Source organism: Babylonia areolata, chromosome 22 (genome assembly GCF_041734735.1).
Source record: "Babylonia areolata isolate BAREFJ2019XMU chromosome 22, ASM4173473v1, whole genome shotgun sequence".
Classification (NCBI taxonomy): domain Eukaryota; kingdom Metazoa; phylum Mollusca; class Gastropoda; order Neogastropoda; family Buccinidae; genus Babylonia; species Babylonia areolata.
Window position 1 is genome coordinate 34,690,980 of NC_134897.1, and position 26,279 is coordinate 34,717,258.

The 26,279-nt window shown below is 39.6% G+C and overlaps 1 protein-coding gene across 1 annotated transcript in view; it reads left to right on the top strand.

The window, feature by feature from the left end:
- The window catches only part of LOC143296917 (ceramide transfer protein-like), a 36,200-nt gene extending 9,931 nt beyond the window's left edge, over nucleotides 1–26,269 (top strand). The window contains exons 4-14 of the mRNA XM_076608927.1: nucleotides 4,945–5,077; nucleotides 5,987–6,085; nucleotides 7,251–7,405; nucleotides 8,523–8,612; nucleotides 10,188–10,274; nucleotides 11,254–11,331; nucleotides 11,959–12,117; nucleotides 14,195–14,258; nucleotides 16,448–16,647; nucleotides 19,253–19,379; nucleotides 20,332–26,269. Coding sequence (XP_076465042.1) covers nucleotides 4,945–5,077; nucleotides 5,987–6,085; nucleotides 7,251–7,405; nucleotides 8,523–8,612; nucleotides 10,188–10,274; nucleotides 11,254–11,331; nucleotides 11,959–12,117; nucleotides 14,195–14,258; nucleotides 16,448–16,647; nucleotides 19,253–19,379; nucleotides 20,332–20,459 — 1,320 coding nt within the window. The 3' untranslated portion in view covers nucleotides 20,460–26,269. The remainder of the gene's footprint in view (nucleotides 1–4,944; nucleotides 5,078–5,986; nucleotides 6,086–7,250; nucleotides 7,406–8,522; nucleotides 8,613–10,187; nucleotides 10,275–11,253; nucleotides 11,332–11,958; nucleotides 12,118–14,194; nucleotides 14,259–16,447; nucleotides 16,648–19,252; nucleotides 19,380–20,331) is intronic.
- Nucleotides 26,270–26,279: the final 10 nt, after the last annotated feature.

The following is a 26,279-nucleotide window of genomic DNA, read 5'->3' on the forward strand; positions in this document are numbered from 1 at the left end:
ACAGAGGATCGTTTTCTTTATGATTCATGATGAGGAAACTGAAAATAGACCAGTCCTCAGTTCAAACTGATCACCTGCAACTTGCCACAGAGACCCTTGGTCATTGTGAACAATGTTCCTCCATTCTGCATGGCATCAGCCAGGAGAAGAAATAAAGCTGACAGAAAGCCTGAGACCGGTCCGTGTGATCACCCTGGTGTTACTTGATGTGAGCAGGCAGCATCTGATCCAGAATTGATGAATTGATGAAATTCTCTGCATTGTTGCCTCCATCTTGTCCAAGTAGTCGGTTCCGTTGTCTTCTGGGACCATTGTGGCCTGTGACTTTGAGCTGGGGCAACGCACGCACCAGACGTGTTGCAGGATAACACTTTAACAGTGTGGTGACAGAATGAACATCTTTTTTGCAGGGAACAGGGCTGATGCAGCAGTATATTCAGCTATGTGTGCACTGTGCTGCTTGTATGCTTTTGCGTATAAGGGACCACAACAGGGAAAGTTATTGAGCTGGATCTTTATTCCAGTTTTAATCAGTGACACGTTTGTTCTGACTGTGAGACCTACTGCTCTTGTTGACAGGGTATTGATGTTTGGAAAGACCTCAAGAAATGTGAGCAATTGTTGTAGAAAAGAGATATATATATACACATATTACCTGTCCCTCTTTGAGACATGTTCACAAAGTAACAACATTTGGACAGAGCTCGAAAAGAAGTCTTGTTGACATGATTAAGAAAAGTAATTTCTCTAGCTTCAGCTCCGTTTGAAAGTACAGGAGGAAGCAAAAGGTAATAAACAGTGTCCAAAAATAGTGAATGAGCAAACAGATGAAGAAATGAGTAAATAAATGAATAACATTTTTATGAAAATTGTGATTGAAGAAGATAGAAATTGACAGATCCATACTGACCAAAACATTTTAAAAACAGCCAAGTCAGTTGAGAAGACCCAGACACTTAAAAAAAACACAGTCAAAACAAGACCACTAACTGAACAAGCATGGGCAATTCCGCCTCCCACTTCAGGCAACAGAAGCTGGGAACCAACAGCTACAGCCGCTTCCGGCAAGACTTCGGCTCGGAAGACATGGACGATGACGATGACCCTAGCCATTGCGAGTGCCACAATTTCATCAGCGTGAGCAACATACAGCAGTGGTTAACGAGCAGTGATGATGGGAAGCTTGGAGGGCACGGCACCCTGGCTGATTTTCTGATGGCAGCGAGGGAGAGTGGGAAATTCGAAGAGTCGTTGTCTATGAGTTTGAAGGATTTACGGGAAGGATCGGCATGTGTGAGTGGTGGTGGATGTCCAGAAATACTGCACCGTCCGATTTGTAGGAAGCACGGCTTAGCTTTGTTTGGGGTGGATGATAAGGTAGGTTTGGGTGTTCGATGTGTGTGATGTGTTTTTGAGTGAGTTTGTGTGTGTGTGTGTGTGTGTATGTGTGTGTGTGTGCACGTGTTGGTGTGCACATGTGAATATTTGTAATTTTATGTGTGTGTGTGTGTGTGTGTGTGTGTGTGTGTGTGTGTGTGTGTGTTCATTTCAGTTCAGTCAAGTTAAGATACTTTTCCATCCCACTCGGGACAGTTACACAGCAATACCAGAGACTGACAGGCCCTATAATGACTATTGTAAAGATATATTGCACACCCCCACCCCCCCCCTCCCCCCACCCATCCCCATAGCCCCATTTGCAATGTAACGCATAAGTTACATTACACAAATTCGATTGCATACAAAAATATAACTCTTGAACACAGCACATGTACACGTGCATGTGTACGCACATAGACACACACACACCAGTAACTCAGTTACAAAAATATAACTCTTGAACACCTATACATACAAACTGAAACTCCACCACAACAACATCAACAAGAACAAGAAATCGTCTTCCTGTTTGTTTTATCAACTGGGCATTTGAAGCGCCATCCTGAAGGAAAAGGCTGAAAAATTTATTAAAAAACAAAAAGACATGAGAATGAGTGCTCAGGATGATTCTTGCCTTGAAGACAAGTTTCTGGTCACACTAAAAGGTATAAGGGGAACTAACTTCTTGATTTTTGCATGTTTTAAAAATTATCAGCACAATACTCTGAAAAATGTTTTTTTTATTGAGAGTGGAACCAACCAGTAAAAGAACCTTTGAGAAGCACTGAATATAAAATTTATTGAACATTGTAAAATTCCTTATGTCAACCAAAAATTAGTTTTCTATTAAAATTAAAAAGAGAGAGAGAGAGAGAGAGAGAGAGAAAGTTGTTGGCCTTATTTGAATGTTACTAATAGCATTCCAGTTTGTCTTAAGAGACAATTCCTAAACATTTACAAATTATTTATGTATACATTGAAACAGCCCCAAAGTTCTGAGCATGGATGGTAGTTGTCTTAGTTTTATGCTCAGTTCTCCTGACATGAATTTGCAGGTGTTTTGTTTTGAAAACATTAGTTCCCACTTTTAGGTGTGTGTGTGTGTGTTTCACATATCAGTTCAGAAACTCTTCCAGAGCGTGAACCATGGTTTTGTACTGATTCAGAAACTAAGCAAAGAAAGAGAGAGAGCATTGTCACCTGAAAATTTCACACGACAGGATTTTCCTAACTGGTTTCTGCAGTCATGTGTTAGGAAGATCAGATCATGGGATAACTATAAGAGAGCAGATCTCTGTCACTGAGGCAGGGTTTTTGTCTTGACTGCGAAAATGAAGTGAGGGTTGTGTTGTCGGTGAACAAAACCCTAGGGGTGGGTGATCAGGTTCAAGGTGGCACACTGGTTGTCACTGGGATGAGACAGACAACACGAGTCACAGGGCAGGGCTGATGGGCCCTGTGTTTTGAGGGGTGGTGTGTGAGGAGAGGTAGATGGTTGCACGAGTAGTGGTGATGACTTGTGTCGTTCTCCTTGTCTTGTGGTGGTCAGTTGTTTTTTTGTCTTTTTTTTCTATTATTTATTTATTTATTTATTTTTTTACTGGACCTTATGTGTCAATCTCTATATTTCTCCTGTGTCTGTGTGTTTTGTCTGAGTTGTTTTTCTCTTCTTTTCCCTTCTTTTGACCTCGACCTGTTTTTCTCATCGTCGTTTGTTTCTTCTATCTTTAAAATTTTAAAAAAATTTTTTATCAGTGATGGTGTGTGTTAATGTGCAAATTTTATACATATGATAGTGTGTGTGAAAGTTTGTGCATGCGCATGCTTGCATGAAAAGAAGCATGAGGGGATTGGAGTCTATGCAGATTTTAACTATGAAAAAAAAATCTCTTCCAGCCTGAATTTTGAGTAGGAATCAAACCCAAGACCTTGGAACAAGACCGTGAAACCTTACCAACATGTCTGACTGGGCCCTCACAGTGTGTGCTTGTGACCAGTATAAAATATGAACTTCAAATCGGAGTCACTTGGCAGATCGATGAAATGAATCATGTGCATGTAAGGATATCAGGGTGGCATTACAATTTGTGTGGGAGAGATAGAGCTAAACAGTGACAAAGTGCATGTGACACTTACAGAACTATAAATTTTAAATGAGTGTAACATGTAAATTATTAATAAAAAAAAAGTCCTGTGGATGTGAGAAATTTGATATTGGTGTGATCAGCGTGTGTGTGTGAGTGTGCATGTGTGTGTGTGTGTGTGTGTGTTTGTGTGTGTGTGTGTGTTTGTGTGTGTGTGTGTGTGTGCGTTTGTGAGTGTGTGTGTGCACATTGTGTGTGTGTGTGTGCACATTGTGTGTGTGGGTTGGTTGTTTGTTGTTGTTGTGTTGTTTTTTTGTTGTTTTTTTTTTGTGTGTGTGTGTGTGTGTGTGTGTGTGTGTGTGTGATTGTTCTTTGATTAGTTTAACATCTTTATCCTTTGATGTTTGATGACTAGAACCTGGAAGGAACAGGATTAGGGAGTTAGCAGACTTCTGTCCCTCTGTTAAGTGGAGGTTTTCATTTCAATGTTCACAAAATTAGATTCTGGACATTAAGTAAATGATTAACTCTTTCACTGATGGAGTGGCATATAACACTGTCAATCTACCCATCTGTCTGTCTGTCTGTCTCTCTCTTGTCTTGTCTGGTCTCTCTCTCTCTCTCTCTCTCTCTCTCTCTCTCTCTCTCTCTCTCTGTGTGTCTCTCTCTCTCATATTATTAATTTTTTTTTTCTGGTGATTTGAAAATAATAGATTCTGTACACCACATTAAGCTGCTTCATCAGCTGATTCAACAGTGGTAACCTGATGGTTTTGCTTCAGTTACAAAATAATTATATAGTATGTGTCACTCCTATGGAATCCTTGAGGAGCACAGGGCTATAACAGCACCCCTTCCTCAGACTTGGTTTTAGGGCTATCCCCTTCACTGGCTTCAGTTGGGCCCATGTCCATTTTGCTGCCTTTCATCTGCCATGCTCTTTGTCTGTGTTTGCCATGGGAAAAAGAAAAGAACTGTGGGCAGACATGAAGCTGATTTTGTAACAGAGTGCCCAGCGTATTTATCTCAGAAAGGTATCCTCCAAAAATCTGCTCCTCAGCCTCTGCAGTTTTGTTGTCAGTAAGAAAGTATCAGCTAAATTTAGAAAGAAAAAAGTGTCAGCTGAATTTAGCAATGTATATAAAAATATTCTTTTCATGTATCAACTGATCAAGATTACATGAATTTTCCTTTATTTTGTTTTATTTTGAGGGGGAATGTCCTGTAGTTGTTCTCAGTAGATTTGTCTTCATGATGCTGGTACTGATAGATGTGTGTGAGTCTCTGTGATACGTGTTTTTACATTTCATTCAGTGGTGGTTTCAAATGTCGTGTCATTGTATCGCTGGCCATCCCCCATTCTCTAAAAGGGAACAACAGATTGATTTCAACTTGAACGTGTGTGTGTGTGTGTGTGTGTGTGTGCATGTTTGTGTGTGTGTGTGTGTGTGTGTGCGTGTGTGTGTGTGTGTGTGCGCAGAGGGGTCGGGGACTGAAGGAGAAGCTGGCGGAGATGGAGACGTTCCGAGACATCCTGTGTCGGCAGATTGACACGCTGCAGAGCTACTTCGACAGCTGTGCATCAGCCTTGCAACATGGCGCTGCCCAGGATTGTGAGTTGTTTTGTTTTAGCCACTTGTTAACCCCTGAAAATCTGAATTTTTATTGAGTATGGCTGCTTACATGGTGGGGCAAAAAAAAAAAAAAAAAAAAAAAAAAAAGTCTGTCATACATACCCACTTATGAGTGAATGTGGGAGTTAAAACCACAAATGCTGAAGAAGAAGAACCACATGTTTGGGGGGAAAATAAAACATTGTGAACTGATTGCATGCTGATGGTTTTGGGGGTGGATAACATTGTTTGGAGATTAAATGGAAAGCCAGTGCTGTAGAATATTGCACACTTTGTTTTAATGTCATTAATCCATTGGCATAGACGAAAAGCTGCTCTCAAAAGGTGTAATTGGGAGAATGGAAAAAAAACAACCCAAAAACTGATGGCACATCTTTTGATCTGTGTTGTGTTATGAGGTTCTGTCAGAAGCATGCCGTTTGGGGAACTCAGCATTCTTTTTTTATTTTATTATTTTTTTTTATTCATGTGGTGTAGTAAGCTGGTCTAAAATGAAAACGGTGCTCATGGTATAGTGTTTACTGTTGGTACATTTAATCCAAGATGTGTAGTTATGCCCCAGTTTGTAAGCCAGGTTACAATAAATGTGTGCTTGTTTATGATACGAACTACATGTGTCTCAGAGTAGGCCTTACAGTTGAAATGTCTGCATAAATGCATGTGTATGGTATGAAGTGAATTTGTCATCTGTTTGTGATATTGCCTCATTTCATTCCTGGCATCATGGTGTGACGTTGTGTGGTTGAATTGAAGAGTGTTTCATTTCAGAATGTCAAAATACAAAATAATGAATTGGACAGGACAAGAAAGTCTGATAGATTAAAAAGTCCTGGTACATGCCTTGACTAATGTGAGGGATATATATTACATATATGTGTGTGGTTGCAGTGCCTGATGAGATTGAGGATGACATTGATTTGGAGCACACCTCTCCGGAAATCCACTCCTCGCATGCTGAGGCTCTGAGACTTCGAGGAAAAGACCTAGGTTAGATTTTTTTTGTTTTAATGTGTGTGTGTGTGTGTGTGTGTTGCTATCTCTCTCTTTTTCTCATTTACCTTATTTTGGATTGACTTTGGCTCATGGCATTGCAGATGTTGCATAAAAATTACAATAACACCTACTTGAGTGTTTGTGTGCGCACACATCCATACTCACTCCCATGTATACTTACACACCTAAAATAATATCTTTTGTCACAGCACTGCTCTGTTTGTGGTGAAGACAAAAAACAAAATCAAATCAAAACTGATTCCTGTTTTTATTAGTCTTCTCTCTCTCTCTCTCTCTCTCTCTCTCTCTCTCTCTCTCTCAGGCCGGGCTTTATCTGTTATAACATATTGAAATGAAATACTGAAATGATAATGCAAACATGATTGGCATTGTTTGATGATATGAGTGAATGTGTGTGTAAATAATGTTGGCAAACTTAAGTCCATGCCTCTGTGTGCATAATTTCAGTTGGAAACATGTACTAACATCAGTCCATTAGTATATATTTGTTCTTTTTCAAATAATTAACTGATAACGATTCAGTGTATGAAAAAGTGTCAGAAATTTGCCTGCATTTTAATTTCATACTGTTTGTGTTCGTTGGTTGTTCTTTGCTTTGACAAACTAGATGTTCTGAACCTGTGTGTGTGTGTGTGTGTGTGTGTGTGTGTGTGTGTGTGTGTGTGTGTGTGTGTACATGTGAAAGAAAAATGTTAAAGTTTCAAAATATATATGTGTGTAGACTGCATGCCATTTTTCTTCGTTTGTGTGTGTCTGTGTGAAAGTGTGCTTATTATATGTATGTGTGGAGGTTGTATGTTTTTTTTGTTTTTGTTTTTGTTTGTTTTTTGTTTTGTTTTTTTATTTTTTTATGGGCCTGTAAATTGTATGTATGTGTGGATGGGTGTGTGCATGTCGATGGATATGTGTGTTCAAGGAAATTGGGGGATCGGGGTGGGTGGGGGCTGCATCAATTTGTCTGTGCGCTTGCAAGAGTGTGTGTCGCTGTGGAGGTTGTATGCAGCCCATCTTTCTCCCCTTTCACAATCAGACTGTGGCCAGTTTAGCAATGAAACAGAACATGGGTGTGATCCTTTGTTTTTTAATTTCTATTTTATTTTATTTTATTTTTTTCATCGTCCTCCCATGGTTGTTCCAGAGTCGATCCTGTCGCAGCATGGAGGTCACTCGGTGGACTTCAAGGGTGAGGCCTTCACCTTCAAGGCGACCACGGCTGGCATCATCGCCACCCTGTCCCACTGCATCGAGCTGATGTCACAGCGGGAAGACGCCTGGAAGAAGAGGCTAGAGAGGGTGGGTACCATACAGTGCATGTATACATATATGCAAATATATATTTACATATTCATTTATTTATCCCACATTTTTATTATTATTTTTTTGCCTTATTTCTTAAAGAAGCAGTAGTGAATTGCTTGTGTATGAGGAGTAATTGTGTGCCTATGTGTGCGTGGGTGGAAGGCGGGGTTGTGTGTGGTCATTTTAGAATCTTACTCTGATCGGGATGGAGCTTGTGCAGTGAGGGTGAAAGGGGGAGGAGAGGAAGGGGGCTTCTGAGAGTGGGAGTAGGAGAGAAATGTGTGTGTGTGTGTATGTTTTAATGCACATGCTTTGTTGTTTGTAATACTCAGTTTTAGTTTACAGTTTATTTACATTTTATTCTAATGTTTGCACATGTTGAACAGTGAATTTCTGTAATTGGTATTGACAGTAAACCAGTCCTGAGTCCTGAATTCAGTCTCAGTTTTTTCTTTTTTTAAAATAATTAGCTTTTTTTTTTTTTTTTTTTTTTTTGTCGGGTGGAAGGGAAGAAATACAAAGAAGGGGGTGCAAGTCATCAGACATGTGACTTCAAAATCGGACACAGAGCATCTTGACTTGGGTAACCTTTCTGGCACAGAGACATTTTTGCTGGAGTTTTCTCCAGGATGTATAAATTTCTGTGGCCTGTGATGTGTCTTTCTGTCTTTGGTTTCTCTGTCAAATCAATATTTAGTTAAATCATTTTTGTCTGTGACGAAACCCGACGTTTAAAAAGACAAAGAAGTCACATTCGTGTGTTTTTTAAACTGAATGTGTCATTTAGGTTTATTTGTGTGTGTGTCTACCGTGTGCTGAAAACCACGGGAGATTATTATAACATTGGTCCAAAGTCATATGCTCTGTACTGGATTTCTGGCACATGTTGGTTGACTTGCACCCATAAATAAAACACAATACAACACAGTACAATATAGTAGAATACGCAGTACAATGCAATGCAGTGCGATACAAATAATACAATACTATACCAAATACAGTACACTGCAACACATCACAACTCCACACAGCACAGCACAACACAACGAGCAGAGAACAGTCGGTGTTCTATGTGTGGCAGTCGCTGCAGGGAAGACTTTGTGCGTTGCAGGAGGTGGAGAAGAGGAAGAAGTATGAGGAGGCCTACAAAGCCCTGTCTGCTGAGAAGAAGCTCCATGTGGTGGGAGGCCCTGACTATGAGGTTTGTTGCTTTGATCACACTGAATGTCCCTGCCCCCCAACCTTCCATTAAACACCCTGCACCCCCACCCCCCCCTCCCCCAGCCCCCTCATTTTCACGTCTGTGTTGGTGCGTTTTCTTTGTGTTTGTCTGCGTGTTTTCTTTGTGTTTGTTTCTTTGTGCTTGTGTCTTTTCTTTGTGTTTGTGCGTTTCTTTGTGTTTGTGTGTGATTTCTTTGTGTGCGTTTTCTTTGTGTTTGTGTATTTTCTTTGTGTTTTTCTTTGTGCTTGTGTGATTTCTTTCTGTTTGTGTTTGTTTCTTTGTGTATGTGTTTTCTTTGTGTTTGTCAGTGTTTTCTTTGTGTGTTTTCTTTGAGTCTGTGTGTTTTCTATGTGTATTTTCTTTGAGTCTGTGTGTTTTCTATGTGCTTGTGGCTTTTCACACTGTGTCTCTCTTTTTCTGTGTGTTTCAATCCCCTTCCCATCTTCTACATCCAGCCATTCTCTCAACAGTCCTTTCATTTGTTTGTTTCATTCATTCATTTCTTCCTTCTTCTCTCTCTCTCCTTGAAGACCCTGTTCTGAGATGTTCCTCTGGATACTGTTTTTCAGTTTGTGAAAGAAATGAATATTTTAAACTTGATTTAAATATATTTTATACGGACTGGAAAAGATGTGGTTGAAATGCCAACATTATTTAAGTGACCTTTTACAATTGCTTTGGGTTTCTCTTTGACTGGTTTTAAGAACCAGTGGGTTCCCAGCTGTGGAAAAGCCTTTTTATGTGATTGACTAGGCTACAAGTACTTTGTCTTGATTTACCTGCTTCTCATGTTTTTCCTGTCTCTGCCTGCTTATGCTCATCTGTCCTGCTAGCCTTCCTGTGCTCCAGCTGTTTTTCTTTGTGTTGTTTAGTATTCCTTGGATGTGTTGTTACCTGTTTGTATCATGTTATCAAAAAGTCTGGATGGTCGAGGCGTTGATATTGAACGCTTGATCCACTTGCTCCATGAAGCACCCTTCCCCTTAACAACAAGTGTCTTAACATTGCACGAATAATCTCTGAAAAAAACGGTGTTGAACGAAAACCCTGATGCTCGGACAGCGAAAGGTTCTTTTTTTAATTACACATGCTATACTGTGACACACTGGTGCAGACTTCAGCAGGAGGTCTGATTCCTTTTCTGTGCAAACTGCTATCTTGCTCATGTATAGAAACCGAAAGTAACTGCAACTGGTGACCTCTATCAGTATGTCACCACACTTACGCATATCTGTGCAGTGTGCTTGAAAGGTGAAAGGTTGTTTTACTTCCGCTGATCTTTGAATTATACATAGTGTCTTTGAATACTTCGATATCTCATGTCAGAGTCCGGTTTTTCAAACTGAATTAACTCCTTCTTCACTGTCTCCCCCCTCCCCCACCCCCTCTTTTTTTTTTCCTTACTTTCTTTTTTCTGTTTGAAGGCAGATACTGTTCAGATAGATAGATGATGGAATTGATTGATTGATGGATAGGGACTGGCAGATTGATGGACAAATTGATGGACTGATTGGTCAGTTTGAAGTGTCAGTTGTGTGTGTGTGTGTTTGTCAGGAAGGGCCTCACTGTATGATCACGGAGGACGAGTTCTATGATGCTGTGGATGCCACGCTGGACAAACTGGAGAAGGAGGAAGAGAAGGTAATGAGACGTGTTGAGATGATGTGTGTGGACTGTGTGGCTTCAATCAAAGGAAGAGATCTGTGTTGTTTTGATCACCATGAGAAGCATTGTTTTGAAGAGTTGATTGAAAAATTCCAACAACAGCATAAAAATCCCAAATGTTGGAAAGCAAAGAGTTTGGCTTTACGGTCAGAACAGAGTGAAATTATGTAACACCCATTGATTTTAATGTTTCACTACACATACTTTACCTAATCATTACACACATGGATTGAAAATATTAATATTCATTGTATCTTCTGGCAAATGGTTTATCATTCACCACATTGTGCATTTTCATTTCTTATATTTGATTTAGTTTGTCTGAATTTGCAAGAAATTGCCAGCAAGTTTAACAGATGAATGCCATGATTCAGAGTGGCGATGTACCCACTTTGTATTCAGTGTTGTTGATAGTATAACTCTTGGCTCTGAAGTCCTTTACAGAACCCTCCATTATGACCTAGCTCCCACCCCCACCTCAAACCCCCAAGCCTCCTCCCCTATCCTCCCACCATCTGTGTCACCCCCACAAGGTCATCAAAGTGAAGTGGTCCTGTACAAGTAGTGACACAGTAATTTTGTCTGCTGAAATTTATGTGTTTTCATGTTGTTGTTTTTTGTTTTGCTTTTTTGTACTTGACTAAATCTGTCAATGACTGAACTAAACTGGCCTTGGATGCAGTAATATGGTTTCTTGTAAGATTAATTTCTCAGATTTCACCATCATTTCCTCCCAAACTGCGTTGATAATATAACAAAATGTTCAGTCTTGATTCTTTGTTAAATGAGTCCACATACTAGTTCCAGGCTTTCTTCTGGGCAGAAAAAAGAAAGATTTCAGGCTTGGGTAGGTCTTTCTGTTCGCATCCCTGTAAGTGTGTTGTTTTTTGTTGTTGTTGTTGTTGTTGTTGTTTTTTATCCTGTGGAAATTTTAATCAGTAACTTTGTGTTGCAGAAAAAGAAAGACCACATTCAGCCCCCCAAACCTGATCACAAAATTGCTTTGGCTTCCAGCCACCCCATGTATGAGGAGGTGAGTGAGTGGCTGTGCTTTTGTTTGTTTCTGATTTATTTCACACAAAAAAGATATTTTTTGTTAGATTGTTGTTGATGAGTACTCTTTCAATGTTTTTGTATTATCAAACTTGTGAATGTAAGATTGTTGATGGATTAATGAAATGCTTCAGTGTTTCCTAAATTGTGAGGTCAGTTTTGTATACATTGCAGATGTAAGACAGCATGTTTAAACTATTCTTTTTTACAATGAAAAAAAAAAAGAAGTAGTAAGATGCTTGAGAGAGTGGCTGTGCTTTTGTTTGTTTCTGGAACATTATGGATCTTTTTTTTTTTTTTTTTTTTTTTTTTAGATTGTTGGTGAGCGCTGTTTCAAATGCTTTATTAAACTTGTGAATGTCAGATTGTTGATGGGTTTATGAAATGCTTGAGTGTTTTCTAAATAGTAAGGTCAGTTTTGTATTCATTGCAGATTTAAGACAGCATGATAAAACTATTCTTTTTCACAATGAAAGAGGAAAAGAAGTGAGATGCTTGAGAGATTACTGTGCTATCAGCAAAAATCAATGTGTTTGCTGCATTCTAACTTACTCTGCCTTTTCTTCACTCACAATGCATGACAAGAACATGTTTCCTTTCCATGTAGATCAACGATGTGACGGCAAACCACTTGCGGAGGTTGTTGGACGACAACAACGAGTCGTGGCAGTGCATCGCTGACCAGGGCGACCTCAAGGTTTTCAAGAAGGAGCTGGAAGAGAACGGCATTGTCATTGACCCTGTGAAGGCGGAGTGCACCGTCAAGGTAGTTTAAAAACAACTGATTATAGTAATGGGTATTTGTAATACTCACTACCTTCCTCAGTGGCCTAGACCGCTGACAGTTATCATCAGTATGGGAAGATAAATATTTACAAGACAAATTTTCTTTTGCTTTCTGTTCTGAGATGGTTGTAGGTTGATGTACTACTGTGCTGTGATTTAAGGATATGTGCTAATCTGTAGTGTGTAGAACCCCAAGCAAGAAGATTTTTGTAGCAAGACACGATTGAAACTGTGTGTAATCTACTTGCCTCTTTTAACTTTTGGAATTGGCCTCCCAGAGCACTTTTGACTCAAATCATTATGGTGAATTTTAAAGTTTTGCATTCTGAGCTGTTCTGTTGCTAGGAGTTAAGTATCTGTTCTTTGAAGCTGCTTATTGTATTTGATCCTGATAGAGTCTTCTTCTTTGTTTGTGGGCTGCAGCTCCCATGTTCACTCGTATGTACACATGCATGACCGTTTTTGCTCTGCCATGTAGGCAGCCATACTCCATTTTCAGGGGTGTGCATGCTGGGTGTGTTCTTGTTTCCATAACCCACTGAACGCTGATATGGATTACAGGATCTTTAATGTGCGTATTTGATCTTCTGCTTGCATATGCACATGAAGGGGGTTCAGGCACAAGCAGGTCTGCACATATGTTGACCTGGGGGATGGGAAAAATCTCCACCCTTTACCCACCAGGCGCAGTTACCGAGATACGAACCCAGGGCCCTCAGATTGAAAGTCAAACGCTTTAACCACTCTGCTATTGCACCCATCTGATTTAGCCTTTTTGTGGTCCACTGAGCTCTAAAGCCAAACCATAATTGCATGCAGTTGTTTTAAGAATATCTTTAATATCTTTAACATTAGTTACTGGTGAATCTGTGTGTGTGTGTGTTTAAGTAATGATCATGAGAGAGATGATGTGTCAGTAATAACACAAATAGAAATTAACTACTATCAATAATGTTTCAGTCATTCATCACGTTGTGAGCAGAAAACCTTGTCGCTTTGTCAAGGTTAGGCATAGATGTCAAGGTCACAGCATGAAAACATTGTAGGGAAAGCATTATAGAAGAGACAAGAACCTGGCAGACCACGTGGTACGATCTGTCTTCCATCCAATACAACCCACAACCCCATCAGGCAACTAAGTGCAACAAATACAACGCAAAATGCAATGGGAAACGTGCATTTTACAACCCAGCCACAGAAGTTCAGGGCCCTTCAAGCCAGAAATTCCACATCAGACCCCACTTCAATTGCCAAACTCCAGATGTAGTCTGTGCTCTGTTCTGCAGCTTCTGCCATGAAATATATGTGGATGAGACTGACAGAACCCTCAATGACCGTTTTAAAGAACACAGGGACAACATACTTTCCCCAAAAGACACTCCAGTAGCAAACCACTTCAACTCTGGACAACATAATCATATGCACATAACAGTGGCAGCACTTTATACCAACAATTTTTGGAAAGCCAAGTCATCTCTCGCCTGGGCACTGTGCAACCTCAAGGAGTTCATGTCAGAGAGTGACACCAAGTTAACTCCCTTCCGCTTCGATTCCCCACCTTTTCTTTCCCTTCTCCCTCCTTCCCCTTGACACACACACACACCCTCTCCCACCCCCCTGCCTTCTCTTTTCTAGCACCCCATCTTCATCCTCTTCCCGCCCCTCCCTCAACATCAAGTCAGTGAACTGAACTGCTGTTTCCAGTCATTGAGTTGAACTCACTTCCTACAGACTTCTGTGGCCTGCCAACACCTCAGCACCTGACAAAGAGTCAAAAGACTTGAGACGTTTTATGTTCATCATAAGGTACATTGGATTTGATACCACCTGTTATCATTTTTAACATTCAAGGGAAACCCCAAACAGCCACTCAGAAGCTTAACTCTTCTTGGATTTTAAATCCAGTCTGCAGTGCCTCCTATGCCTGCCTTTATTTTCTATTCCGTCATGGCTTGTGAATGTGATGGATGGATCTTGGGGCTTAGAAAGCATCAAACAAAAGTCTTGAGGGTCTTCTTGCTTGTCTTAGTTTGGTTTTGTTCTGCGTTACTCCACAGAAAATCACGGGCCATGAAGTGTGTCACTACTTCTGGGACTTTGACAATCGCTTGGAGTGGGAAGGTGAGTGCTAGTCTGCTCAACACCATCACCATTCTCTCAGTGTGTGTGAGTTCAGTGTGTGTGTGTGTGTGTGTGTGTGTGTGTGTGTGTGTGTGTATGCACATATCCAGGCACACATAAATGTTCTGAAGAAAATAATTTTTGAAAAAGAAAATTGAAGTGTTTTTTTGTTGTTGTTTTTTTTAATATATTTTTAAAAGTTTTTGTTGAAAAGGACACGAAAAAAGACGGCTCAGTGTAAATGGAGAAAAGATATGGATTCCTGTTGTCAGTTCAGTAGAGATAAGATCGAACGACATGACAGCATGCAGTTGCATTGGTTGCTTCAAGATACGTTCATATCAGATGGCATCGATCAGGTGATCAGCATCCACTCATGCCACCATCATGTGTATGACTGTTTCTCTCCATTGACAAAAACAGAATTTCTTTTTTTTTTTCTTTCTTGTTGCTAAGTTACCGATTAGCTAAGTAGTTCAGGCTACAGAACATTTGTTTAAATGAATCCAGATGAATATCCCCAAACTGAAAAAAATATGGTCCTTATCAGATGACAAAAACTGGAATATCTGCCTGTGTGTTGTATGTGGTTTACATTGAATATTTCACTCACAAGAATGTAAACAACCTTGGATCTTTGCCTATAAATTTTATTGTACGACAAAGTGAAATATTTTCTGTAGAAGCGTAAAACAGTGTCATTACAGAAGGTAAGAAACTTGTCTCCTAACCATCAACACAGTGGATTGGGTCTGGTTCAAACTTTGCTACCTGTTGAATCTCACAAAAAGGATTGAACCAGTCCGGGTGCTTGTGAAATCAGCAAATGAAATCAAGACCTGATTGCAGCTACTGAATCTCACAGTTGTTTGAGGATTGTGGGATACAGTATTAATTCATTCATAATTTTGTCACAGAGCTCTACAATTGAATTTCTTATTTCAGGATATCAGACAGTATTTATTCATTTTTACAGGGCTTCTAGACAAAAAACAAAAAACATGGAGTGTACCAGGAACTTTAATTCTTCCACAATTCTAGGGGGTCCGAGACCACCTGCAGAGGATCACTCTGATGCTGCAAATTCTAATCAAATCTGCATTACACACATGCAAAGGCAGGCATGTCTTCTGCAAATAATCATGTGGGCTTCTGGGCCAAGAAGTTGTAAGGGAAACAACTCTTTGTAGCAGACAATGCTGGCGTCAGACTGATTCTCTCATTCAGGATGTTCACTCTTTTTAAAAAAATTTTTTTTTTTTTTATCATGTATTCGTTCTTCACATTTTTAGAATGTCCCAGTGACCTGCTTGATGAACATGCAGTGTGCATTCCTTCCATTTCCAAAGCCTCTTGGAGGTATATTTTTAGATATAGAATAATGTAGACTGATGCTCACTCCTGGACAGGGAGCTCATTGCGTTTACATTAAAAGTTAAACATTACTGAATATACATGCATTGAAGTACAGCATACCAAACACAAACACGCTAACACACATAGCCAGCAAGAGAGCATGCAGGTGGTAGAATGGCTATCTGACACCATTTCAATTGAATTTTGTATTTTTTTGCTGATTGTAGAAAAACTGAATTTTGTATTTATTTGCTGATTATGTCTAGACAGTATTTATTCAGTGTTGTCATGGTTTTGTTGTCTGGAGAGCATGCAGGTGGTAGAATGGCTGTCTGAAGATACCAATAGAATTGAATTTTGTATTTATTTGCTGATTGTAATCAAATTGAATTTTTTTATTTATTTGCTGATTATGTTCGGACGGTATTTACTGGTTTTATTGGCAGCCACGTTGTAGAGCATGCAGGTGGTAGGTGGTAGAATGGGCTGTCTGAAAATACCATTACAGCTGAATTTTGTATTTATTTGCCGACTGTAGACAAACTGAATTTCATATTTATTTGGTGATTATTGGCAAATTGAATTTGCTGTTCATTTGCTGATTATGTCAATACAATGATTATACATTATTGTCATGGTTTTGTTGCGACCATGTTGGAGAGCGTGCAGATGGTAGAGTGGCTGTCTGGTGACACCCCTACAATTGAATTTTGTATTTATTTGCCAATTATCAACAGATTGAATTTTATATTGGGAAATTTAATTTTGTAGCATTTATTTGGTGCTTGTGTCCAGAGAATATTCATTCATTTTTGTCATGGTTTTGTTGGCAGCCACGCTGGAGAGCACACAGGTGGTGGAGTGGCTGTCTGACGACACGTTCATCAACAACAACGTGATCAAGCGGGTGTGGCCGGCCTCCCAGCGTGACGCCTGCTTCTGGTCCCACATCCGCCACATCACCGCCAACCATGATGAGGGGCCGGACAAGTGGATTGTCGTCAACTACTCCTGCGACCACCCCAACTGTCCCGTGAGTCCGGGGAGAGGATGGTTGGGTGTTTGTTTCAGCCTTCTTCTGTTGTTGTTGTTGGTTTTTGCTTTTTTTGGGGGGGCGGGGGGTGGGGGGGAATTATGTATGGTTTGGTTGTTAAAATTGCAAATATTAAATAATCCTAAATAAATCAACTGCAGAAATCAACCCACCTGTCCTGGGAGTTGGGCTGGCTGAGCGTTTCATTGTTACAGTTTTCTTCTTTTTTTTTTTTTTTTATAGGAAATTGAATGAGGTTATTATCAAATATAAATAATTAGTTTGGGCAGCAAAAGTGATATTGCCTTTCAGTTCAGTTTACTGCCTTGATGGTGTGGCCCTGGGAATGTGAACAGCCCATTTTGTGATGAGGAGTCCCACATACGCTTATCTCCCTTCCAAAGTTATGTACCAAAATTTCTGGCCTAGAAGGCAATACCCATAATATGCATCCTCTACAATGGACATTTTTAAAAAAAATTGGTCACAGTTAAGGTCATACATCTAATAGAAGGCACAGGCACCTAGAAAAAAGAAAAAGTGAGAATGTGAATTCCACACTCTTGCCATCATACTTGGTAGATCATGAAAAAGACGAAAAATTACAAGTTACAAAGCCAGTTAAAAAAAAAAAAAAAAGAAAGTTGATGATGTTAAGTGTTGGGTTACCAACTCACCTAAGGTTAAACTATTTCTCTGTTGCTGAAAATCCTGAGAAGAAAAGTCCAACTCCTCAGTGTCAGACAAAAAAATCAACATCAGAACCTCTGTCAAAGTTCTGGAAGTGGCTTCCCGAGATGTGATGTCATTTCCTTTTTCCTTACCAATGTGTGGCAGAATGAGTTCCAGGTGCCTGTGGTCAAAGAGGAGAACTGAGAATTCAAAAAAATATATATTTAAGATACCTGTGATGAATGTGGAAATATGGTTTACACTGCCAAATGAGGGTGAATTGTTGAGCTGTGTGTGTTCATGTGTGCGTGCATGTATGTGCAGTCACGTCTGAAACTGTCCGAGCACGGCCGATATGTTTTTTGAAACACTGGAGTGAAGAATGAAGCCTTGACTGTTCCATACATCAGGTTGGGGAGAAATTGTTCATTATTTATGGAGTTGTGTGGGTGGAAGTTTGGCTTTGTGAAGGAACACTTTGAGTAGATTATGTAACTAGCAGAAAATCAAGTGAATTGTGACACATGAGAATTTTATTCCCTGCGTTTAGAGGGGAAAAAACCCCCAAAATACTTAAAATAACTATTGTTTGAGGTGAGAAAGAGAATTAAATCAGACTTCTAGTGTTCACATTTCACTTGATTTGTCCTTGCACAGCTGTGATCTAACCCACAGGATTGAAATCACAGGCCAGACAGTTACTTAATCTACTCAGTGTTCCTTCAACAAACCAAACGTCCGTCAACTACACACAACTCAGGTGAGACATTTGCGCACCTCCTCCAACACTGAACTGAAACAGCAGTTCCAACAGAGGGTCCCCTCCACTCCGTAGGTCCTCTCTACTGGTCAGTATGGAGCCCAGCTTCCTGTCAGCTCCTCAGGCTCATCCTGTCAATGTCCTTGGGTGGTCCCACCATCTCGATGCCCTTCCAACCTCTTGGAAGGTTGTTTTAAGTTTTGTACACATTAACACTGGCCAGCCAGCCATTCATTTTCTTCCCCACTGGTCAGCCCATGACGTCCTAGTCCACAACATGACTTGACTCAGGGATGACATAAAATTCCTGGTCAATATATTCAAACCACCGCAGACCACTGAACTAAGAATAATAAATAAATAGTGAACAATTTTTGCCCACCTGATGTATGGAACAGTGAAGGCTTCATTCTTCACTCTGGCTTTTCAGAAAACATCTCAGCCGAGTTGTGACAGATTCAGAGGAAACTGCACATACATATATGCACACACACTCAGAACTACCACAGCTCAACAAACCACACTTGGCGTGTGTAAAACCGTATTTTCACATTCATCACAAGTACCTGGAATATAAAAAATATTTCCACTTTCCTCTCTGACCACAGGCCACAGAAACTCAGTTTGTTACACAATGCAGCAGCTTTCTATTTGAATTCAGCATTGTATGCTATTTGCTTGGTCTTTGGCATGGTGTATAGTTTGATGAGAGACTCACACGATACACTGTCAGACATAGACTGAAAGTTTTAACTAGCACAGAAGTGCAAGTACTGTTTGAGCTGTTGTGAGTGGTTATCTTTTGTGTGTTTTGCAAGTCCAGAAACAGGCAAGTTGTTTTCTGTTTGTAGTGTCCAATGTGTCCATGTTGTGCTCGAGTTGTGTCCAGAGTATTTGTGTTTTGCGCACAGATAATGCGCTGTCATGTAATCAGGTGCAGAGGTTGAAATTCAGTAAAACAGGTGAGCCAAGAAGGCCGCAAATTACAGTACATGACAGTTTTCTCTAATTTGAACTGAAGTTTTGAACATGACCAAGAAATTACAGTACGACAGTTTTCTATAATTTGAACATGTTTTAGCATAAGCCAGATCAGGGAGAAAATAATAGTATAATGAAAAAAAGATGGTAAAGAGCAAGGGAAGTTGACCTCATGATGTTTGTTTCCCACAGCCTGGCAAGTATGTGCGCATCACGATGAACGTGGCCATGATCTGCCAGACCATCATCGAGCCTCCCTCCAATGGAGGAGACATCACCCGTGACAACATCACCTGTAAAATCACATACACTGCTGATGGTATGTGGTGGTCTCTTGTTTTTCCACTCGCGTGTTTGAATAGAGTTAGTCTAGGAGGGTGTTGTTTTTACAGGGCCATCAGCACAAAAGTTTACAGTTAGAACAGGCTGTCATTTTCTTGAATTAACACAAGGGGAAAAAATTCGGAGTTGTGTTGTATGTTCCTAATTTTTCACTGACTGTACACCACCACATCTTCTTTGAGTTTGATGATGATCAGTCTTGCTGCTTGTTGATTTCTACTCAGATGAAACCTGAAAAAAACATGCCCATTGCTGCTGTCACTTTCCCCAACAGTCTTTCTCCCAAACTCGATGTTGCTCCTTTCCTCCTCCTTGCTGATGGAAAACCGCATTTTTGGGGGGTCCAGCTTTAGAAAATCATAGAAATTTAACAACCGTGAATTTTTCACTAAAGTGGGAACAGAAATGGAAATTTGCAGAATTGGAAGACACTACTCAGTATAATGCAATATGGGTAGAGGGACAGAGAAAATGAAAGTGGGGGAAGAGTATTGCGTGGCAGTTATTGTGTAGTCTGGGAAACAGATGGTGTTTCCAGCAGCCGGTTTTGTGCGGTCTGGGAGGCACTGGGTTAAGATGCTTAACTGTGAATGTGTCCATGAGGGTCTTAGTTCAAACTTGGTATCGCCCAAGTTTAAGTGGAAAATCAAACCGAGCGTCAGGTCATTCGGATGAGATTATAAACCAACCTGCATGCTTTACACAATTGACGCACTGAAAAAACACCATTGCACCGTAAGTGTTGTCCTGGCAAAATCCTTTTGCAGAAATCCACTGATAGGTGTACAAATGAAAATGCATTCACTCGAGGCCTGATGGTTATGCTGATGGCCAGGCACCTGCCTAGCAGATTTGGTGTAGCGTATATAGATTTGTCCAGATTTAGTCACGTCTCTTTGATAAACTGAAATAAAAAAACGTGTGTGCAGTGAACCCCGGGGGTTGGGCGCCGGCATCAGTGCTGAGGTCGGTATACAAGCGAGAGTACCCCAAGTTCCTTCGTCGCTTCACCCAGTACGTGATGGACAAGACAGCAGACAAGGACATCCTCTTCTAGCTGCAGTGCCAGATGTGGTTCGGGTCTTCTGTTGTGTTCCTTGCAGGAAGACTTCTTGGAGGATTCTTTTTTTTTTTTTTCCTTTTCTTTTTCATGTTGTGAAGCATCTGCCTTTTATTTTTATACAAATAATTTTCCTTATTGATATGTGTATCATTTGTATAGTTGGGTTTGCAACAAATTTGCACTTTTTAAACCATCTTTTGTTGATTTTTTTCTTGATTTTTTATTTTGTTGTTTTTGTTTAGAATGTAATAAAGACTTCTTCTTTTTTTTTACTGCATAGTTGTGCATACCATGAACATATTTTTTCATATTTCTTATGGTCAAAGATTTTCAAAATCTGTAAACTTACAGACTTTTGAATTGTGGCTTGCTTAAAAAGATGGCAAAGTTTGAAGGAAAAAATTTGGAGAGGGGTGGGGTGTATCAATTGAACTCATGACATGCAGGTGCAATGCCATGTGTTCTGGGAAAGAGGTGTTTTCTGAACAGTGTTGACTAAAGGTCAGGGTCATGAGGCTAAAGGCCAGTCAAGGAATGCCTTGCAAGTCTCTGGACTGATTGTGAGCAAGGACCTGTGTGGGCAGAGCATCGACATCTGTTGTCAGTGGTCACCAGGGTCATTATTTTTTCCCTCCACTCAAGGTCACAGTCAAACCATGACCCTAGTTAAGGTTACAGTGTCAAACCTTGACAGTGGCTTTGTCATGATATGGCACATTCGCCAGGCATGCTTCAGTGGCTTCTATGAAAATCTGATGTACCGAACCAGTGTGATAACAAATGACATGGCAAGCAATAGTATGCAAACAAGAACAGAAAAAAAAAAATTGAATTAAGGTAACAGGAGAGGGTTCAGGTTTTCTGTTTCAGTCTAAAATTTGTAATTTCACTTCTACAACAGTATATTAAAATATAATGAAAGAGAGAGGGGAAAAAAAAGCTGTATTTTTTTCAAATCTTCATCCAGATTTGTGGTAGAAGAGCCCTGCACTGCACGTTTTAGCAGCCCAGATTTGGCTCGAGGGTCACACACAGCTGTGACCGTGTCCTGTTATCAGGCAGCCTCTACCCATGCGCTGGATCTTCTTGTGATGCATGCCATTTGTATTTAAAGTAGGGAATCTTTGTTTTCTTTGCTTGCTTTGGAAAGCTTGGCTATTGTTATTTTCAGGTGAGGCCTTGGTATTTAAAGCAGGGGAAACGTTTTTTTCTATAATGGAGCTTGTAATTTTTTATGTTCATGATTTCAGTTGTGGCTTGAAATGCGGTATTTCAGATGAAAAGGTTGGTTGTTGTTTTTTTACGAAAGTAAATTGGATAGGTGCACTGGGGTTACATAAAAAAAAAATATACATATATATATATATATATATATTAATCCAAATTTTTTCAGCTTTATGCTCCATTTCATTTGATAGAAGCTGAAAAATGTTTCTTGTCAATGGCCATGTACATATTTTTTTGTTTCAGTGGAACTATCTATATTTGCAGACTTGGCTGTGAGCATGTTCAGTTTCTTCAGTTCTGGCTGACCCAAAGGGTGTTTGTCCTACTCGTACAGAATCTGTACATGGTGCCTGCTGCTGTTTTTTCAGTTTCCACTTGTTAGCCTGTGTGTGTTGCCTGTGTAAAGTGAGTGGATGTAACACCAAATATTCTGAAAGTTTTTATATTTCAAACTGTCTTGTCCCTGCAAAGTATTGACTTTTTTCCCCTTACGTCTTGGTAACTTGTTACTAAAACGTTTGGAAAGATCAGTGGTTGGCAGTCAACACAGAGACATTAAAGCATGTGTGAATGCTTGCTTCTGTCTGTTTTTTCATCCTAGGTTTGTAAAGAGAATGCAAACACCATTGAAGTAACAACATGACAAGTAGATCAGACTTCTTACATTCTGGGATGAGAAATGTGGAGCTGTTTTGATGCTTTGCAGTAATGGCCGAGTCAGTTGGACAGCACATATTTAGATTTCCCCTCTGGGGTAATTCAGGGTTTGCCTTGTTGTATCTAAACTTGTCAGGACCCGAAACTGTGCATTGTGAATTAACTTGTATTTCACTTGAAGTTCACTTTGAACAAGATCACGTTATAGCTTCACAAGTTTAAGTGTATTTGTTCTTCACCTTTTGCTTGTGTTGACCATTAACACGTGAGACAATGCTAGTCATTTTTTTTTTTTTTTTTAAACATGTTCATTTTCAGTTTCACTCTTATTTGCTGTTTTGTTGACCCTCTTTGTTGAAAGAAAAGGAGGGCTTGTTTGATGAGTATTGGTTCATCATTGAACTAAGAGCTGCCCAATTTACTGGGTAGACAATAGTGTGGCATTATACTGAAGTACATTGTGATATTATTACTATTAAGCTATTGGTGAGTCATGTGTAAACGTTTGATTGTGATTGTGGTCTTTGTCTTGAATTTTCGTTGGAATGACAGAGTGGGATCTCTTTGTGAACTAATGCACTGTATGAGGTTTTGTACATTGTTCAAAATACTCTGACTTCTCACAAAGAGAAAGAGTGATATCAATAACTGATGATACATTTCCAGCGTAAGCTTCGTCTTTTTCTTGTGGCTGTTATTTGGCTTATCTCTGCATTGTGGTGGACATATGACACGACTTGTGCCATGTTATAGCTCTATGGTGGCTGAGAAATCTAAAACGTCGTTTTTTTTTTCTTCTGATTTCTTTTATATGCTCACAGCCACTGGTTTTTAAAGATAGGGAGCCATGGATTTGATTGATGCTTGCTTTTAAGGAAAGCGTTATATTTGTCAGAGAATTTGCCTCATATATATATAATCTGAACCATTGCTTATTTAGAAGTGAATGTAAAAAAAAAAAAAAAAAAAAAGTGTTTGTTGATCAGAGTAACTTTGCACAATCATAGGATATTTTCTGTTTGCATTTTTTCCTATGTGTTAAGTACGTTTCATTTCCTTTTTGGGGGGATATGGGGGTGGAAATGGAAGTTCTTTTGGTGGTTTTGATTTTCTTTTACATTTGGTCCAATCTATTTTGTGGGATAATGCTTACATGTATGAATGCATCATTGTATTCATTTACTTCATTTTTTTTTTTTTTAGATAGCAGTTGTATGCATTCATGAATGTTTCATTGGGTTTTTTTCTTTGGTTTTTGTGTGCTTTTTGGATTGCATTTTTGATGGCTATTTTTTTTTTAAATAATTTTTTAATGTGTTTTTCCACTATTCTTCATTTCATGCTGGATTAATTGTCAGTTCACTTGGGAATAGCTACTTTCAACACACTAAGCCCAGCCAGTTGCTGACCGGGAATTGTGCTCATGTGATTTTGCGCTTTTTCTGCCATGGATGGCAGCGTTAAATGTTCACACTGGTCACCAGCCAACACCAGCTGGCTTTTTGCTCTGTGGCATGTACACTAAACAGCAGCATTAATCCCTATGATTCATGATGAAGAAACACATTGCTGTGCTGTAATGATTGGTTATTTATGACACTGACATAGAAGATAATAATTCGTCTACTGCCCTGTCACATCATCTGTACATTGCTCTGGCAGATTTTGCACTAAGTATCACCTGGATCATCAAATGATGGTGAACACATAGACAAGAATTCTGTTTCAATGTTTTAAAATCCACCTCAGAATTATCATTTATTCCGTCTGGAGTGCACCACATTGTTCATAGCTGGTAGCAACTGGCTGGGAGCAACTAGTGTGAAAGTAGCCTGAATACATGTTGATTCATGCTTGTGCTTGAGAGAGAGAGAACATGGGACTGTGTACAAGTGAACGTATAGCTTAGGAATGGGGGATATAAGCCCATGATTTCTTACACTTTGAGAGAAATTGTGTTTTCAATCGTGAGAAATCGTAAGGGGCACCCACATTATTTCTCACAATGTGTGTGTGAGAAAGCATGGGGAGTTCCCCTTATTTTTTTTTTTTTTAATCAAGACTTTAAGCCTGTTTACTTTGCTGCTACATTCAAACAAATACTGTAATGGGCAATAAGTGTCTACAGTTAAGGGGGGACAAGACCAACATTCTGATACTAATATATATCTTGGCTAGTAATAGCTTTTGCCATGAAAACAGCATTTGGAGGTAGTTTCAAAGCCTAAAGTGCAGAACAAAGTGCCCATTTACCCAAGAGATGTATGTGACCATTGCATTACCTGATGAAAATAAAGCTAGCAAAGTCATCAGAAGGTCTGAAAGAAATTTAGCAGGTTCAGTATAAAAGTGATTTTTTGTTTGTGTTGTTTAAGGAAAAATCTGGAAGTCTGCTAATGAATTAACAAACAGAACAGGTTTGAGTTTAAGTGTGGGTTGTGTAATTATATTTTTTGTATTTTATTTTCCCTCCAACATTTGGAGAAAAATGTGATGAACATAATGCATAGATCAGCTGCTTGCCTTCCTGTTTCTTAAAGAAAATGTATGTTTACTCTGTGCTTGTTATAAGAGTATCTCCCCCACCCAGGTTACTAGTTTTTGTCTACCTCCTGATGTTTCCAAAATGGAAACCAGTGTATTCCCTCAGCTTTCTTGCTTCAAAGCATCTATAATAAGCATAGATAATTTATTTGAGATGTCAAGTGTTGTATCTGCTCATTCGTGCTATTTTAAAATGAAGATCATTTTCTTGTGTTTGTTCACCCACATATTTGTGAGGAATAAGTGTACATGTTATTCATGGTGGTAATGCAATTCAAATTTTAGTACTCCAATGCATTTATTGAAGAAACCTGCCTATGTGGTGTACAGCCAAATGCTCAGATTTGACCAGAGCAACTTTCATTCTGACATATTTCCTCTGATAATCAACTTATACATTTTCAAATAATAAAAATCAAAATGCATCTGTGTCATTTCTATGTTGTGATGAACTTCAAAGAATCATTTTGACAAAAACAGTACCCCCACCCCACTTCCTTTTTTTTTTTCTCTCCAAGACAGATGCCCAATACAGCATCTGTCTTGTTGGTGTCACAGAAATTTGGATGCACTTAGGTCAGTTTTGTTCTTTGGGGGATGACATCTCTTTCTTAACTTTATGATTTTTACACAGAAAAGCTTTTAAAATGTATGTGGGTCAGACAATGAGAAGGGATACCTGCCATTTTCATGCCATGGGCTGAAGATATGAATGGAGAAGAAGAGATAAACTGACCATCCCAGTACTGTTAAGTGCTCCCCAAGTGACGTAGTAACAAGTATACTTGTCAAACAAAGGTGTTTCTTTGCTTATCATAAAGGCAACAGGAACACATGTAAAATCCATGAACACCTTCCAGTGTTTTCTCATTGGTTGACAGTGGGCTGTGCCCTTGACCATTAACTCTCTCCATACGAACGGCGAAAGAGACGACGTTAACAGCGTTTCACCCCAATTACCATCATCAAAATATTGCAAGCGGAAGGCTCTTATACTGAAGAGGTGAATGTTGACAAAGAATACCACAATTCTGACGACGGAAGCTAAAGGCTGGGTCATTCAGACACCCACTGGACATCCGAGGGGTCCGTGTAGAGGAGAAGAGAGGACTGGCCGTACTGAGTGAGTTAAAAGTGATGTAAGTTGTGCTTAGTCTAAATCTCAAAGAGAAATATGAGGGGGTGGGGGGGGTAGCACTGGCTCACCCTTTCTACAACACTTATGAAAACCTAACCAGATCATTTGAAAGGACTCTAAAAGCTATGTGTATGAATTTGTTTCATCAACTAATGCCATATCAATTGATTACATCAACTGATTTTTTAACCCCCCCCCCCACACACACACACAAAAGTACACACTTTCTTCAACACTTGAGAAAGTCA